At 38.9% G+C, this 19,764-nt stretch overlaps 1 protein-coding gene across 25 annotated transcripts in view; it reads right to left on the reverse strand.

Annotated features, from left to right (window-relative positions):
• Window positions 1-19,764, reverse strand: part of LOC18446735 (zinc ion binding protein) — a 49,694-nt gene that overhangs the window by 21,370 nt on the left and 8,560 nt on the right. For 23 of the 25 annotated variants that reach the window (XR_016041971.1, XR_016041972.1, XR_016041976.1 and 20 more), the window contains exons 3-6: window positions 16,386-16,504; window positions 10,952-10,998; window positions 10,775-10,875; window positions 172-259 (exon numbers count right to left, since the gene is read on the reverse strand). Coding sequence is in view for 6 of the 25 variants with exons in the window: in XM_088848758.1 (XP_088704884.1) it covers window positions 172-259; window positions 10,775-10,875; window positions 10,952-10,998; window positions 16,386-16,504 (355 nt within the window). In the remaining 19 variants the exon portion in view is untranslated. The remainder of the gene's footprint in view (window positions 1-171; window positions 260-10,774; window positions 10,876-10,951; window positions 10,999-16,385; window positions 16,505-19,764) is intronic. The other 2 variants (XM_088848760.1, XM_088848759.1) reach the window with 1 other exon arrangement.

Here is a 19,764-nt window from a genome sequence, read left to right on the forward strand (position 1 = left end):
ACTCAAATACCACCTGAAGCTCCTAAAGCATCCAACACATTTTCGAACAAAAATATTGTCCATAACAAAACTTAGTATTTTAATAGAAAAACTTCCAAGTACTCATATAGTATAAATATGATAGAAGATGAGCATTAAAAACTGCAGTATAGAAGTAACACAAATGCATACCTAAGTAGTGAATACGCAACTTGTCATCCATTCGAGAAACTGCTCTTCCCATGCCAAGAAGTTGAATTCCATAGAACATGCTAAGGGGCTGCAACATGGAATTGTCAAGAATGTGTCACAATTATACACCAACAAAAGGAAATACACAGAGACCGGCCATCATCAACATCATCGCCATCATCATAATAAAGGTGATAACAACAACAACAATGATGATGATGATGCTAATAATATAACTGGATAATGCTCGACCACAAGTATTAGATAAAGATCAGCCAGCGCAGTTCACCATGCCCCTGCCAAACTTCGAATTCTCCATACTTCGAATTCTCCATACTTGTCAACTTGATAACATGCTCATTTTCCTAAATGTGGGAGAACCCAGAACGAAACCAAGGTGGATATGTTCATGCAATAGATTTCTAAAAGTTATTTTATATTCATTGGTAACATAACATTTATTAGTTATAATAAGAATACAAACAGGAAGTGCCTATACGACATCAGTAGTGGGTGCTATTTAAATCATGTATTTGTTGTTCTAAATAATGAACAAGCAATTGAGCATCAAACATCTGGTTCATGGACTAATAAGCTTATATAAATCATCAGAAAAGGAATTACATGTATGTAGACATGATATGCATATGGAACAACTTAATCAATCACAGGCTACTATAAGTAAATATACATTCCATCCACTCGTCTAGTTGGAGTGAACATCCACCATATCTTGTGGGATTATTCTTTGCAAATAATAAAAAATTAGATGTATGAGAGCCACTTGAGATAAGTAGGATGAGGCCTCATGAATAAAATAAACAAGTATTAAATCAAGGGCAAATTTCAAAAAACCCCCAAAAGGAGACTTTCCAGACAACCTTCCCCCAACCAAAGTTTTTTAGCAACTTTTACTGCAAATTGAACGCTTCTAGCAAAAACACCCCAAGTCAAAAAGTTATATGTTTTTGACGAAAATAGCCATAGTGCAAGACCGCCCCCATTTTGTGCCAGACTGCATGCCTAAAGTGCTAGACCGCCCCTAATTTGTGTCGGACCACATGCTTTCCAAAAGCCCAAAGTGCCGGACCACCCCCATTTTGTGCCGAATCGCATGCTCGAAGTGCCGGACCACCCCTATTTTGTGTTGGACCGCATGCTCTCCAGAAGCCAAAGTGCGGGACCGCCCCCATTTTGTGCTAGTCCGCATGCTTTCTAGATTGTATTTTGGTTTTCTATTTACCTTTTTTATGACTTGGGGAGTATTTGCTAGGAAAGTTAAATTTGGGGTAAAAATTGCTAAAAAAAACTTGGTCAGGGGGAAGTTGTCAAGAAAGTATGATTTTGGGGGGTTTTGTAATTTTTACTTAAATCAATCATAGTTAAGGGGAACCGTGTGAGCAGGGTGATGATCCCACCTTGGAACCTCGATCCCACAGTTCATGTAAGGGATCTTGTAGGGATTGTGATTATTCGATTTTGGGACCTCACTCACAAAAAAAAGGGGACCGCGTTCAATCCAATAGTGGAATCCAGTTCCATTTTAAAATAGATCCACGCTCCCATCAGCCATGGTCTAAGGTTTTGGTACATTAAAATCTTGGGTTTCATGTTTGTGGAAACCACTCTCATTAAAATCTTGGATTTCATGTTTGTGGGAAATACTTTTTTTACACGAATGATACCAGGCCGGTGATTGCCATTGTCCCAAGTTCCCATTATTTAGGAATCATAAGTTCCATGATGGTAGAATCCGGACCCTTGTTTCGCATGGCACGAAGTTCCATAATTTTAGATTCTTAGTTTGAACTTTGGAGGAATAGTCTACACCCATTGTTTTATGAAGTCCTATTGTTTAGATTCTTAAATTTCCGTAGGATCCATAGAGATTCATTGATGATTTCTTCTATTTCACAAAAGTAAGTCATCCCTATTAGTTGTGACAATACATATTTTATTTAAAATCTTATATTTATGATGTTCTATTGTTTTAGATTCTTCAATCATAAATATCCTATTGTTTTAGATTCTTAAATCACAATGATGAATCCATTCTTTGATGTTTTCTTCTATTTCGAGTAAGCCATCCCTCTTAGTTGTGAGAATATGTACTTTATCTTTAGTAGCTTTCATTTCAAGCTATATATTTACAAGAAGCTTGGGGACTCCAAAGCCACGCTATGCGCGAGCTCAAAAGCCCTCATAATCATGAGAATATATATTTCATCTTCTCTCTCTCTCTTTATGAGACCCATAAACCCCTCCTAGGCACGGTTTCCCTCTAAAAAATATGAACAAAAAAAAACACATTCTTAACACATAACAAAGCCAACAAGTTCATACAGACATACTGATTTTCACATCACCCTGAAAAATATTCAAGGTGTAGCACAAAACAATATACATTTATTGAGAGAGGGAGAGATTTAGAGAGAGGAGATAGGGATAGATAAGAGAGATTGTAAGTATCTAAGAGAAAGAGAGAGAGAGAGTCCCTGTCCACACAAGCCACAAAAACGATGCAGCAGACCATTACCCACAAGAGTTGGAGGTCTTTGCTTCGATTAGACAGATTCTCCAATCCGATCCACCGATCCAACCCGGGTATGGGTGAGATTGATTCGGGTCACAAATCTGTTTTTATAAACATTGGCTCTCACCAAGAAGAGGAAGAGGCAGTTAGGTCATATGGAAGGCAAAGAAGCAAAAAACTTTGTTACCACCGGATACCTCATTATTCCTCATGAAACCCCAGTCCACGGAAAAGGGAAGAATTTCTCATATGTTTGGTGCTCAAGCGAGGTAAGAAGTTGATGCTGCAGTAGCACGCTTCTTCTATGCGCACAACATCCCATTCAATGCCGCCAATGGCCATAGATTCCATGAAATGGTATATGCTATTAATTATGGGCCAAATGGGTACGTGCCTCCTAAATATGATAAGATTAGGACATCTTTGTTGGATAAGGAGAGAAGCAGAATCGAGAGGGCACTATCTCCCCTACGGACTTATGGAGTTTCAATTGTATCAGATGGATGGAACAATGTAAAAAATGAGTCTTTGATCAATGTTTTAACAGTTTCGAGGGGAGCGCAATGGACATGATTGCTCTTCCATCAAGAAGGCTAGTCAAAACATCGCGCGATAGACTCCATTGGACGCGACAATGTAGAATAATGCTGCAAATTGTAAGGGTGCAAGGACAATAGTCCAATGCCGCCACCCCACATTTTTTGGTCAAGATGCTTAGCACACACTCTGAGCCTCCTCATGAAAGACATTGTTGATAAAGATAAGAAGAACCCAGCTTTTAGTTTTGTGTGGAGTCCCTACCATGATGCCAAGAAAGTGGTAAAATACATTCGAAATCACACCAAGCGTCTCTATATATTTAGGACTTTTTCAAATCTTGCAATCCTCAAGGTTAAGAAGACAAGATTTGGGTTTCATTATGTAATGTTAAGGCGTCTCATGGAAGTGAGGGATCCTTTGACATCCTTGGTTTTAAGCAAAGAGTGGGAGGGTCTTAGATAGGCTGTAGGAGATACAGACCGAGGTATGCATTATAGGATGATAATTTTTCATCAACAAACAAAAGAATATTGCAATTTACTAGGCCAATATGGAAGAAGAAGGAAGTTTGCTGACACTGACAGTGTTGTGATAGGAGATGCATAGGAGCACATGGAAACAATGCTAAGCGAAATTGCAGTGGCCATCTATTGTGATCTTGTTTTGTACCAAGAAGTGCATAAGCTAGTTGTTGATTGATGCCATTGCATTGTTTGGCACATGTTTCAAGTCCTAAGTATCACTCTTGAAAATAGTTAACTATGCCAACTCCTAGTGGGAAGAAGAGGCTAAAGTCACACCACGATAAAGAAGAATCAACGTCTTATCTTGCTGCGCTTGAAAGGTTGTACTCAGGTGAGAATGAGAGGGGCATAATACGACAACAGATCAATGATTTTGTAAGTAGTAAAGGAGTTTTCTCACAACTAGCATCCATTTTTTACAGCGTAACAATGTAAGTTGTTTCGTGGTGGGATCTATATGGTGGTGGGTTCCTGAATTATATTCACTAGCTGTTAAGGTGTTGTCTCAGAGTGTCAACTCGTCATGTCCTGAGGGTGTTGTGCTGGAGTACGTATAGTTAAATGCTAAACGCTCCAAGTCATTGGTTTATGTACACTACAATGACAGGTTGTTAAGTAGATTGCAATCAAACTATGGAGCGAAGTATAAAGAATGGGATTTTCATCTTGATGATGACCGTCTCGAGGATGATGTTGGGGCACTAGAAGAATTAGGCAACCACCTTGATGTTGATGGTGAGGCCCGTCAGAAGGCTCCATTACCAAGGCATATCCCTCCCACTAACAATTCAAGCCATGACACAAGTTTGGCATGCATCATTCCCTCTTAGTCCCAAACAACCTAGAATTCTACCACTCAAGGGTAATCTATTTCGAATGTAGGCTCCTCCTTCAATTGTTACTCAAAGGCAGATTCTTCGAAGGGGCAAGAGGACAAGATAAACTAATCTCTCTCTCTCTCTCTCTCTCTCTCTCTCTCTCTCTCTCTCTTTGGTGTAAATCAAGAAGCTTCTTGTAAATTTATAATTTGATACGGAAGCTACTTAAAATGAAATATATATTCTCACAACTAAGAGGGATGGCTTACTCGAAATATAAGAAAACATCAAAGAATCACTATGGACTAATCATTGTTTTTTGAAATGTCTCTATGGACTCATCATTGTGCTTTAAGAATATAAAACAATAGGACATTTATGATTTGACAATTTAAAACAATAGGTTATCATAAATATACAAATTTAAAAATCTATGAAAATTTAAGAATCTAAAACAATAGGATTTCATAAAACATTGGGTCTAGACTATGCCTTCAAAGTTCAAACTAAGAATCTCAAATAACGGAACTTCGTTTTATGCAAAACAAGGGCCTAGATTCTACCATCATGGAACTTATGATTCCTAAATAATGGGAACTTGGTTGGGACAATGGCAATCACTAACCTGGTATCATTCGTTAATGAAAGTAGTTCCCACAAACATCGAACACAGGATTTTAATGTACCAAAACCTTAGACCATGGCTGATGGGAGTGTGGATCTACTTTGACATGGAACTGGATTCCACTGTAGGATGGAATGCGGTCCCATTTTTTTGGAAGCGAGGTCCCAAAATCGAAAAACCGCATCCCTACAAGATCCCCTACAAGAACCATGGGATCGAGGGTCCAAGGGGGCTGATCACCCTACCCACACGGTTCCCTTAACTATGATCTGACCAACCAACCAACCAAGCATTTGTCAATGTTCACAACCCTAGAACATTTTGTACATGGTTTACAACAAACACTACCTTGAGAGATATGATGCAAGGATACTTGTATATAGCCAACAAGGCAATGTCATAACATGTCCAACTCCCATATTGATTGGGTACTGCTGGATACTTGTCACTATTACATGGAATTAATGTACAAAATGTAAGATGAATAAAATACTATGTTATGTATTATCATATGGTATGTATGTCTCAATGTACGTATATTTCTATACTCAAAAGATTATATGCTTTAGATGGTATATGCTCCCTCATGTAAAAACCCTATCTAAAAATATATCTTGTTACTTCCAAATTTTGGGGATGTAACCTCCTCAACCTAGGGACCAACCTCAAACAAATAAATATATAATCATATACGTTCTATATTTATCTGAAGAAAGTAACATCCTAAGATTGAACGGAGGCTGCCCGATACTTGGAAGGTCCACTCTTAAGTGTTTAGAAACTCAAAATCCTATTCGTTTTTTATACTCACCCAATGATTCTAAAGTGGATCCCAAACTTTTAGATCGAGAAATATTCATATGTAGGTCTTGCACCCGAGCGAGTAAGTGAACAGTGTGCTCCCATGGAAGCCCAGTATACAAGATCGTTTCCATATCATACAATTTATGCTATTTATGGGTGTCCTAGGTAGGATGCTCACAAATGTATCTGTGGTATCCAAGATTTTAAGAAATGTTGAGTCATATCCCCATTCTTTGTATTTGTATCTGCATTAGCAGGAAAGGTAAACATAAAAAGGGACATGCACTTACCATCCACATGTATATGTACAACCAAAGTTCTTGATACAAAATGGTGAAATAAAAAAAACCACCATCCATAAATAAAGCATAAAATATCTACGGATGTAGCAATCTAGACGAAAAATAAGCATCCATTTGTAGTAATTAGTAATACTTCCATAGATCTAAACAAAATAATGCCTTCAAGCATCACAAAAACCTGCCAACTCTTCCATCATTATATTCCATTTCAACATTGTGGCTCAGTCTCCAAATAGCCTTATTACATTTCAGCATTGCGGCTCAGACTCCAAATAGCCTTACTCGCTCACCTAGACACTCCCATCCTTTAAGAAATACTTCCTTCCAAGTTACAAAACCAATTGAACTTCCAGAATCCAAACCTCCTAGCATCTTGGATAGACAAACAAATTTTTTATGCACTACCTGCCAAGACATAATTCAATAGCCTTACTCCAAATAGCCTAATTACATTTCAGCATTGCAGCTCAGACTCCAAATAGTCTTACACACTCATCTAGACACTCCCATCCTTAAGAAATACTTCCTTCCAAGTTACAAAACAAGTGGAACTTCCAGAATCCAAACCTCCTAGCATCTTGGATTGACAATCAAATTTTTTATGCACTACCTGCCAGGACCTAATTCAATACTACTTACTACCATACTTAATGGAAATGTTATGGCAATAATTAAGATACCCTTTGATCCTAGTGCGAAAGGTTACAGCTGCATTTTTCAAGGCTATGGATTAAAAACAAATGTATCTAAGAACTCTTTATCATTTTCTGGTTTTGCAAAGGAATCAAATCTGGAAAGAGAAGATAGTACTACAGGTGTTCAAGTAAAGTCCATAAGAGACGATTAATAACTAACAACTATGCTCACTCTCTTTCAATATGCTCACTCCTTTCCTTTTCACTCTCATAGGTGAACTCTTCTCCCGAACCTTATCTAGGCTGTATGAAAAGGGTCTTCGGGTTTTCGATCCACCCGAGCTGGTCCTGTGATTAATCACCTCCTTTATGCAGATGATACACTCATCTTTTGTGATGCAAACCCCGAACAACTAAATTGCCTTTGGAGATACCTTAGAACCTTTGAGCTCGTCACTGGGACGAAAGTCAACCTATCCAAAACTAAAATGATTGGGATCCTGGTAGATAACCCAGAACTACAACATCTTGCACTTCGCCTAGGTTGTTCCACTGAAACCCTGCTTTCTTCCTATCTAGGTCCTCCCCTTTGCATAGGTAAACCCAGGAAACACTTATGGGACAACCTCATTGAAAAATTTAAATGGAAATTTGCCTCTTGGAAGAGCCGCTTCCTTTCTTTTGGGGGTAGAAATACCTTAATCCGAGCTACCCTAGCCAGCATCCCCATTTACTCCATGTTCCTCCTTCAGATCCCAATCTCTGTCCTAAAGCAGCTGGAAAAACTGATGAGAGACTTCTTATGGGCTGGGGCTGAGGGGTCCCATAAATACCACATAGTTGCATAGGATAAGGTCTGTGTTCCAAAAACATTTGGTGGCCTGGGTATCAAGAACCTTAGGACAATGAATCTGGCTCTACTTGGGAAATGGTGGTGGAGATACCCCTCACCTCACCCTCTAATTTGGAATGAAATTGTCAACAGCAAATATGGGCTGGGTACATATGCCTGGTTGCCTATATCCCCTCCTCATAGATACTCGAGAGCCTGGAAAAGTATATCCTCCACTAGATCTGCCTTCCTTAGCCAATCTAGCTTCGCATTAAATTCTGGACTATGGTTTGGGCATTCCCCTACTAGGATAACCTTCCCTTCTCTCTTCTCTCTAGCCACGAATCAAGAGGCCCTAGTGGCAGACTGCATCCAATTTAATGGCACTGACCTAGTTTGAACCCCTACTTTTAGAAGAAATCTCTCGGATCAGGAGATTACCTCCCTCACTTCGCAACTCCTTGATCTCTCATTCATATTCTCCTCTCTCCAGAGTCAAGATTCCATCATTTGGTCTCCTAGCCCCTCGGGAACCTTCACAGTCTCTTCCTTTTATAGCTCTCTACTTCATCACCTGAACCCACTCCCCTCCTCAAAAAACTTGGTCCCTACCTATTCCTCTCAAAGTTCAAGGTTTCAGTTGGATTCTACTTCAGGGAAAAACACTCACCTTGGATCAACTTCAACATAGAGGGGTCTCTCTCCCCAATAGATGTACCGTGCTTTCAGGAAAAGGAAAATATCCCTCACCTATTCATACACTGTGAGGTTTCCCTAGCCTTATGGTCCTCACTCCTAAAGCTTTGTGGCCTCCAATGGGTTATCCCCCCAACCCTCTCCAATCTCTTTCAATCTTTCCTTTCCCCCCCTTTCACCAAAACTGGGAAAAAACTTTAGCATTTGTCAGTAGCAGCCCTACTGCGGAGTGTGTGGTTAGAAAGAAACTCAAGAATCTTTAGAGGTACCCAGAGGACTCGACAAGCTATCTTCAAAAACATTTCAATCCTCATCTTCCTTTGGGCCAAAACCCTACCTATTCTGGCAAACATTCCTATCTCACACTTCTTGTCAAATTGAGAATGTATTCTCAATGTGACCCCTCCACCACCTAGCAAGTTTAAACTCTAATATAGATGGATCCTCTCTTGGAAACCGTGGCCCTTCAGGCATTGGAGGTCAGCTTGTTGACTCCAATGACATGCTCTGGACTTCTCATCTTATATTGGAATTCAAGATTCCACCTACGCTGAGGCCATGGCCCTTTTGGAAGGTCTCAAGTACATTGTTTCTCTGGACAGAGTAGAGTCAGATTCCAAGAACACCATCTTCTGGGCGACTCAACAGCAGCCCCCCCCTGGAAGATTACAATTCATTTTCGACCACATCTTTTTTCTCTGTAGCTCCTTGCCAGCACTCACCTTCAATTTGGTTTTTCGTGAGGCCAATACTTCAGCAGATAGACTTGCAAAAGAAGGCGCTCTCCAAGGCCCAGGTACTCAGTCAGACCCCGGACTTATCTCTCCTTTTCTCCCTTCTCTTTGACCTCTGCCTCTATCTCTCTCTTCTTCTCTCCCCCCCAACCCCTCCAAAAAACAAAGGGAAAAGGAAACGGAAAAGGGGAAAAGAAAAAAAAAAAGGGCAGGGGGGGGAAGGAAAAAAAAGAAGAAAAAAAGAAACAATAGGAAGCATACAGGTGTTTCGATTTTTTGGGAGGCTTAGTAAGCGGCTTCTCCAACCCTTCTATCCTCGAACCTCTCCTCTAATTCACCTCCCTCACTTCTTCTTCTTCATACATTCTGGCGTTTTTACTCTTTGCTTCTCCTCTCTCTCCATTCTGCTCTATCCACTGTGCTCTCATCTACCTACAGCACTCTGCCCTCTTCTCCCCTTGCTTTGTTTTTCTATCTCTTTACTTCGCCCCTCTCATTCATCTCTCTTCCTCTTATCTTTATTTCTCTTCTTCCTCTCCTACTCTCTCCACCTTCCTCCTCTTTCTTCTCTTCAGTTAGCTACAAAAACAAATTCCTTTGTTTCTCATTGTCTCTCCATCTCTCCCTTTGCCTCTGGCCTCAGCCCCTCTCATCTGCTTGGATAAAGCTTGCTAGCAACTCAGTCTGAAGACATATGACACAACATCACAAGCCTTTCAGGCTACAGCCACCACGCTACAGCAGCCTACTCCACTAGCACCTTGTCCATCTTAGAAGGTGCCCAGCCAGCCCCGACACCTGAGTTCATCAGCTCATCTTGAAGACCCCTCTACTGACTTTTATGTCTTTCTTTCTCTCGTTCTGTCTATTTTTTCCACAACAATTGTGGTCCCTCCTCTTTTGGACTTACTCTTTCTGCCCCGCAGCCTCTATGCTTTCTTTGGTCATCTGCTATATTAGCTCTCTCTCCCCCAGTACTTCTGCTCTTTTCTTGCTCTCTACAACTGTATTTCGAGCACCCGTTAGGAGGGTTGCCACATTCTAATTCTACAGGACCTTCGGCCAGCCTCACCATCGTCCACAGCAGACAGCAGGCGAGCAAGGACTTCAAAAGTATAGTCTCCCATGCATTGTTTGTTCTCTCCTTATGCTTCTTGCCCACCGTAGCTGCTGCCGAGACACTAAAAAGGTGGTCCGAACAGCTTACTCCACCAGAGTATTTGGAGAACTTCATCAGCAGCAGTATCTTTTAGCAATCTGCTTCACTACTCTACTCTTTTTTGGTTGTACTCTCTCCCCCTGAGCATCTTTGCTCTTTCTCTCCTTTTTTTACTGTATACTGACCACCCGATATGTGGGATGCCATAGGTAGTTTATTCATCATGTAAATCTGTTTTATTAATACAAGTTAACACTCTCAAAAAAACACTAGCTGTTAGTAGAAAAAATTAGAAATGAATAATTTTTCATTAAGTACATGGAAATGGGTAACATTTAAAAAATTTATTTGGTTTGGTTTTTGGTAGCTCCACTAGAGCAAATATAGAATCAGCATCTTACCAGATGGAGGAGGAAGGAAACCGGTGAATGAAGAGGGAGACACCTCCACTTATAGTAACTCTCCCAACTGCTCAAAATGCTTGATAAGTTATGTTGTGGTTCTGCATTGGAATGCTTGACATTAAAAAAAAATGGCATTATTTTTATCATTCAACACTGTGATGATTGAGACCGTACCAGTACATGGGCACATGGCACTTGGTAAATCCCAATTATCCATTCTCCTGCCAATGATCATGCATTTAGGACATGTAAGTAGTGCAGTGACTTAGTATACCCAATTTGAACAGCATCATGCCAAAGACACGATTGAATAAAATTAACATATACACGTACGTCCTATTCAAAAACATATTCATGTACACTCTTTTGAGGAATCATTGCATATAACAAAAAATGACAACACAGAATCTGAGATTTGGTGTGAAGAGCTCAGTAAATCTGAACCCAAAAAAGATCAAATGAAAATATTATTGCAGAGATCTGTGTGAAAAGAACAAAGTGCCCAAATAATCATCAGCATTTCATAACTGTAAGATAGCAAAATGATGGACCAATTCTTTATCTCCCAATACCCTCAATTTACTAATAAATGAGAAACACTGAGGCCCTGTTTGGGTCCTTGGAAATTAATTTCCAGGATATTCTTCCATGGAAATGAGGCATCTTTAATGATTGATGCCTAAATTGGGGGAAAAATCTTCCTGGCTCCCAATTTTTACCTCATTTTTGGGGAAAAGATCACCCTACTAAGTAGGTGTAAAATTTATTATATCATCTGGAAATGAATTGTGTTCCACCGAAATCATTTCTCTCTCCTACAAACTCCATGCCCGGCTCTCCCACGAATCCTCAATCATCTCTCTCCTTGGAATTCTCAATAAATTTTTTTCGAAGGAGCCAAATGGACCCTGAAGCCACGTTCTGCACCATCCAAACCTCCTACTTCCAAGGGTACAAGAAAAACTTTTAAGTTTCCAATTTTTCTGTCCAAAGTGGTTTCTTACCTTTATTTCTCTCATCTACTCCTCCAAAGTTCATCAGCCATTGCCCAAAATTTTCTTCCCATTCCAGCTATTTGAGCCTCAAGAAACCCAAATAAAACTGATGTTCTGACAAATTGCAATCATCGAGGACCATACAAACAAGGCATAAAATAGCAATTGGACAGAACATCTTGATAAGTGTTACCAGTGATGAAGAGAAGCTCAAGAACCATCATTGACTTCTATATTATGATTGAGTGGGCACAGGGGTTGAGGAATGTTGTTCCATAAAGATGCTAGAGAAAAGCCCAAATATGCACAGGTCAATACATTTGACAAAGACCATGCTTTTGCTGTACCAAATGATAAAACAATTATAATGGGACATAAATGGCATTCGAGCATCAAGAAATACATGAATAATAGAAGAAAACATGCAGAATAAAAAAAATCATGTTGCTCGTGCGTGTGCATGTGTTTGAAAAGGGAGAAGATTCTAGAGGCCAATGGGGCTTATATCCATCGTATAAGCCGAGAGCCAAAACACATAGCTAGGGGGATCTGTTTGACCAAAACATCCTTAGATCATCGCTCTATCGGTACAATCTAGAAATGAAAAAAAATGACTTGGAGCTCAAAAAATGCTCCATTCTCTCTGTTTAGCAGACAACTGGATACAGTGTTTTTTACCTCAAAATTATCTTATTCTTAAAATCCTTCACCATGTGAAATAACAATGATTTGAAATAATTTCAGGTCAAACAAATACATGGGTGAGGATTTTTGGCCCATTGGCCTGACCCTGTTTTTGCCCGTCCTCACACTTGAGTGCCACGAACTCCTTACCACATCCTCCAAAGCTGGCCTTAATATTAGGTACATTATGGGGATCTAGTCGCATTTTTTTGCAAAATCATTCTCAAATTAAGCCCAAACCCTAATACCAATAATAAGTGTTGCTGTGATGCATTAGGACTATGCATGATTAAGTTGATGCTTTCCAATCTACAAATACAAAATTGAGCATAAACCGAATGGTAGCATCCAGTTACACAAGGGACAGCTGATTGCGAAAGGCTGTAATTAGCACTGTGACATGCATTTCGTTAGACTTTACGCCATGTACTAACAATGAATCTTCATTGCTACTACTAAGTTAAACTTTTCAAGGGGAGAGGATCATACATAGCTCAAAGTTTCTTCGCAGCTTGAAGAATGTTGTCGTGTTCTCTATTCTTTCTCTGTTATTGCAAGATTAAGTGTATAGTTTAGGGAGAAAGCCAATAGCATAAGAGTATAGTTGATGGAAACGTCTATGATTCCAAATCGTTTCTGGAATCGGAATCACAAAATCACGTGTATCAGAAGTTTCGGAATCTAAGAATCGTTTTCCGTACAATTCGGATATGAAAAAAATGATTCTCACTATTTTGGAATCGCGATTCAAAAAATTAGGAATCGTGTTTCCTATTTCCAAGAATCGATATCCCTTCATGTTGGAATCGCGTTTCATACCTATATGGAATCACACCTAACCCCACTTGTTTCGATGGTTGCTGAAATCGTGATTCCTAAAAATATGGAACGTGATTCCTAAAAATAAGGAATTGTGGTTCCTAAAATTCTATAATCGTTGTCCCCATCAACTTGGAATCAACATTCTCACCATTCCGGAATCGTGATTCTCCCCATATTGGAATCGAGATTCTCCCATTACTAGAATTGCGAACCAATTCCCTCCGGTATATGAGAGAAGTATTCAAAAAATATATAAATTTACCCATTACTACAAGATTGAATTTTGGTCTGCATATACTCAGTCCAAGACTCCAAGTACTAATGTCAACCTTTATGTTTGTGGACAATCCTATACAATGGACTCGGTATACCCATAACCCTATTATGCCTACAAGGTCTAGAGCTAGTCAACGGCATACAAGAAGTGAGAACAAGGGCAAGCTCCCTTTATCTCCTTTCCTTGAATTATAAAATAAAGACATGACATAGTAATTCTTCTTTGTTAAATGTAGTTTTGAGTCTTTTGACTTTTGAAAATTGAGGTATTCAATTTTTAGTCAATTTCTCTGATATTTAATGATTAATTTAACCTAAAACACCACACAGGGCACTTCGCTTATATCCTTATTATCTTCTTATTTTACTTAAAGAAAAGCATTTTTATCCTCTTATTCAACTTGAAGAAATGACGGTGCCGATCATATATTAAACATTATTACATTGGTAGTTTCGTACCCACACCATTTACCAAACATTATTAAATTTGAAGTAAAATATTTTTTTAGTATTATTTATTCTTGGTAAGAGTTCTTAAAAAGTAACATGGAATGAAGGATGGAAATTAGTAAATAAGAAAATAAAAAATTTAACATATTATTTATATTTTAAATTTTGATTTTATTGCTGTGTGCAACAACAAATTCTCTGACGCTCTCATACATGTCGCGCTCATTCATTATTGAGCACACATCGAAGGGTTTATGCTCTCCCTATGCTCACATATTACTCATATTTGAAATTTTGATTTTATTGCCGTATGCAACAACTTCAAATTCTCTCACACTCTCATACATGTCGCGTTTACTCATGATTGAGCACACATCGAAGGGTTTCTGCTCTCCCCATGATCACATTGCTTCCTGACAATATGGATTCGCAATTCCTTAATACTTTGAATCAACATTTAGCATAAGTAGAATCGCATTGTTGTGTAACAAGGACTCACGATGTCTGCGATATAGAAACTTGATTCTCAACAACATGGATTCGCAATTCCAAAAACTTTGGAATCAACGTCTCTGACAAGCAGAATCACATTCTTGTGTAGCTAAGAATCACATAGTCCTCGATATGGAATCTTGATTTCTGCAATCTAAGAATCGAGGTTCCTAAACTCAGTGGAATCGCGTTCCGCAAAAAATGGAAACGTGATTCCTTTCTTTTCGAATTGACTTTCACCTGAAGAAACGCCGAATCGAGATTCCAAAACGGAATCGCTACCCTCATAGGAGATTCAAGTAACTATACATAAGAGTCATGCACCAGAAGAAACGAGCAGAGAACAAATGTATCGCAAGAGAAGAATCAAGTGTCCCACTAGGCATGTGACTTCCCAGAAAAGGGCAAAATCACAAGTAAAGAAAACCAAATAAAAAATACGTATAAAAAAAAGAAGTCAAAGTATCACTATTAGGAAAAAAATTGACGCATGATGAATGCTTCCCAAGATTGCCCCACATACATGCATGTCCCTTCCTTTATAAATCAAAATCATCTTTCTTGTTTGAAGTTCAAAGCAAATAGGAAGGTAAAAAACTCATATTTCATTCCAGACTCTCTGGGCTCAGGTGTTACGTAGCAAATACAAAATACAGGACGAAACGTGGGTACCAGAGAGGATACAAAAACACAAGGCGTCAGGGGTGTGATTGTCTCTAGCCTCTTCACTGCCACATCTCCTCTGTGCAAGGCTTTCCCAACCCTCTTCTCACTCACCTCTAACATTAACTCCATCGTCGCCAAGGAGATGCCTCTCTCCTGTGGACAGCGAATCTGGAGTCCCTCCTTTCGAAGAAACCTCTAGGATGACAAAAGTATTCTGTTCCAACAACTTTCGCATGCTCTTTCCTCTCATTTCCTCCCACCTTTTGAGAGAGATACTATTGTTAAGCCTACCCCCCTCAGGCCTCTTTACAATAGCTTCTTTCTACAAAAGTCTTACCGAAGACTTTCTCGGGTTTATCTAGGAATACCCTCCTTTCTCAATGGAATAATGTCCTCAACCACAGGCCTTCAAAACCCTTAAGAGCTAGCAATTGGCAACCACCACTAGAGGGCAGTATCAAGCTTAATTTTGATGGTTGCTCTCTCGGTAATCCCGGCCCTTCAGGCGTAGGGGGTGTTTTTAGAGATTGCCAGCGAAACATCCTTGTCACCTTCTCTGTGTACCTCGGGATCTATGATTCCCAATACGCAGAAGCTATGGCTCTACTTTTGGCCTTGAGAAACCTCAACCCATCCTGGGGCACAAATCTGATTGTGGAAGGAGACTCTCAGAACACCATCTCTTGGGCAAGAGGCTCGTCCTCTCCACCATGGCAACTGTCATCTATTTTTTATGAAATTACTCACATCTGCAAGGTACGAGCGTCTCATGGAAGCATACGTGGAGGATATCCAACAATCTTGCAGATCTATTGACGAAGGAGGGAGCTAGCTTCGAAATGGATAACCAGCTCTGTTTTTATTTTCTGTAAATCTAATTATATACCTTTGTTACTTGGGCGGAACTTATAAGCCTATCTGAACATGGACGACTAATTTATTTTTTACTGAATGACAGTGAGGGTGCTTTCAGTCCTACACATTTTGTATACTTCTACAGTCTTAGTAATACAATGTTAACAGTTCTAAAAAAAAACCCATATTTCATTCTTCAGAGCTATAAGTTTGAGGAGAGAGATACCAAAATCTATTAGAGTTTACCAACAAATGCATGCACATCTTCAGGAATCAAATCGTGCAAAAAGGCACATGAATGTATATATTCTTAAGGGCAGAAGGCCTAGGTCCAACTCAGCACAAGTATAGAAAGATAGAAAAAAAACCATGAATAATCAAGAGAAGCTAGTGAAGTTGCACAACTGCATTCTGATTTCCATAGACCAGTTTGATGAAGGCCTCTCTTCTTTAGGAATGAGCAACGTGTCAACTCCTTCGCAAAAACCTATAAGAAATACGAAAATAATGAATGAATTCCCACCACATTTAAATCCATGCATATTGAGTGTGTTTGCAAGTGTGTCCGTGTTTGCACACTTTGATGCATGTCATGCATGCACACGCACGTGTACGTGTTTCAAACATGTCTAGGATCAAAGAATAGACGCATAAAAGGGTGTTCAAGAAAATATAAGTAAAAACATTAACAACTACCTAGAAGGTAATTGGGGGAATCGTATCCCTTCCATTTCAAACGACAGATTGCTGTCTTCTTAAAGACAATCTGGTCATGGACTTTCATGGAAAACGTATTGGCACATGAGTGGCCCATTTTTCGGGGCTCATATTTTTTTTATTTGTGGAAAACTGTCTTCCTATAATCTGATTAAGAAAAAGATATGGCAGAGAAGGTAAGAAAATAAAGACATAACTTATGTGGTTGCAAAGAGCAATCCTAAAAAAGCCAGTACTGGAAAACCGGTCATCACCAAGTCATGCCTTTGAAATGAAATAAACTTATCACATCAAACATATGACTTAGTAGAAGACCCACAGCTTGTGCTACGATCTGCAATAATAAGTAATTATAAAGTTTTTAATTACTCGGCTTGGGCTCAGGAATCTGGCCCTGCCCGAGCCAAGAAACTCAGGCGAGTCCAAGTGGACTCGTCCAAGTAGTGTACCTATGCAAAAAAGGGCTAGAAATTACGTAATTGCAAAAAATTTAATGAAAAAGTAAAAAGCAAACGAAACTATAAAGAGCATTAAAAGTCCAAAAGAGATGGAGACAATATATAGAAGATGGAATTTGGAAAAACTTGATTTACAGATGGAATTAGGAAAATATAGCATAGAATAAGAAAAATGAAAGATGTGGCCATGTGGAACTCAAGTTAATAAATTCAAAACTTTTCTTTTTTCTTTTATTAATATAGCTGAATCTATTTACATGAGCCACAATATAGTGCTATAAACCAAAAAATAAAACTCTAAATACAACCTATGACCTTTCTTTTTACTGCCAAAGCAAATAAACATAACCCAAAATAATGTCCAGCCTTCCACTATGAATTTAAGCACAATATATGTTCCTGGAAAATAACAGAAACTACGCAAATATGACTGAAAAATAATTAAATAAATAAAACTGCTGGGAAGATTTACTTGATCATGCCTAGGGTTACCCCCATAGGACTTGATACACCCACACACGATTTCCTAACTGATGATGCATTTTTGTTTTTTTTTTATCTTGCTGGACAGAGATGGGAAGCTTTCATAGGTAATACCTCTAGTTCTAGTGTTTTAGAGAGCATAGAAACCTATCTAGAGTTTGTAGGAACCCTTTAGGATGAAGTTAGGGCTAGGCTTGAATACTTTATTTCTCTAGACTGGGTGTACCTCTCTTTTTCCTCAAAATACATCAAAAACCCTCACTAAAGTTCCAACGTGCCACCCCCTTTTCTAATTTTTTCTTCTTCTTTTTTGGTGACATCACAGCAAGGAAAAAAGGAGAGAGGGTCGTGATCAAAATAAGAGAGAATAATTTCTGGGGCTTGGAGAGCGATATATGTGTAGAGAGAGAGCGGTTCAATTGTGTTTAAATAGACATAATTTCTTCTCCTATTTGGACTTAGAATTCCTTCTCCACCAATAACACAGCTTGACAATAGGAACTTAGGAAATTTGTGGGTGTGAGAGACTAAATTTGATTCATCCATCTCACAAATTAGTCATCACGATTCATGGCGGAAAATTAAGAACTCTATCCCCTTATCATTTGACCCAACTCCAATTTCTAATAGAAATATAGCCACTTTAGTATCACTTAGATCTTCCTAATATTTTCATCTAAAATTGTAGCAAGTCAAAGATAACTTTTATTTGGTCAAAACAAAACTCCCACAAAACTAGAACGTAATCTTTTCTTTTAAAAGATTATTCGACTTATAACTAACTTTAATTAAAAACTACCACTTAAAAAAAAAAGTGTGGCGTGCCACCCCTATGGTCCATAAGTGGACCACATAAGGTCCACATGTCCTACCCATAGGCAGTGTGGCAGCATGTGGGGGCTGGATCCAAGGCCCCCACATGTGGCCTTCCTTATTTACTTAATTACAAAAATACTCTAATTAAAGATTTTACATCAGAAATAAATTTTAAATATCCTAAAGAAAAATGTAAAATTAACAGAAACATTTTTAATACCAAAAATAGAATATCTAGAAGTGGACTGGTACCAATGGGCTAAAATAAGTGACTATAAAGGCACTCCACTAGATCCAATAAACACGATCTACAACTGTCTTCTGAAACCAACCCAACAAAGACCCATGACCCACATTCATATGTAAGGACTCATAATTGGCTTGTTAAAGTTGGCCAATACAAACAATAGTACCATGATCCCAGAATGTGGATTTCAATCTCCCCCGCCCCCCCTCCTCCCCATGAGCAAGTCTAGCACATATCACTACAACACAAAGGGGGGTTGTCTCTACGCACATGTACACGTGTCCCTCTATAAAGATACTACCTTGTACTGTGGATATCATATATACATGTTGTGCGAAAGTTTGTTGAGGCTTTGACCCTCGCTCTCACAGGCATACAACCGCACACACGGGACCACATAGCTCTCTTGGCCTACAAACATCATCATTGGGCATCTCTTCGACCTCCAAAATGGATGACCAATAATAAACCCCTCTTGGTAGTACCACATGCCTAGGGGTAAGGGTTTTAAGACATAATAAGGGCCATAAACCGCCACCTTGGTTAGTCAACACATACACACTCCTACTGAAGTGCCTAATCTACTATAAATATCATTTCACATGCTCTAATAGCCTTTAAAACCTACAAAACCCCAACAAAAAAACTCACAAATCATCATAAAAAACATCAAGATTATATAACATTTTTATACATGGATTTAGTAAATGTATATTTTATGGCATTATCGAGTTTGTCCCAAAGAATTCGGCTCTACAAGGTGCCGAATCTAAGTAACTCGGGGAAGTCTAAGTCGACTAGACCGAATTTTAAAACCTTCTAATTATACCAGTTTGCATGAAAGTCAATCTTAAATTAGGAATACAAAGACAAAAATACCGCCATATTTGAAGGTATCCAATCAGCTTCGTAAACTATTTAGTGGATTGAGTTGCATTTAAACTTGAAATTAGTACATTGTTTATTATTGGAGCAATGCATATTTAAATTAGAAACCGATTCAATGTGTAGGTTTGAGAAACGTCA

The sequence above is a fragment of the Amborella trichopoda genome, chromosome 10 (genome assembly GCF_054954075.1).
Source record: "Amborella trichopoda isolate Santa Cruz 75 chromosome 10, AtrichopodaSantaCruz75HAP2 v2.0, whole genome shotgun sequence".
Lineage (NCBI taxonomy): Eukaryota > Viridiplantae > Streptophyta > Magnoliopsida > Amborellales > Amborellaceae > Amborella > Amborella trichopoda.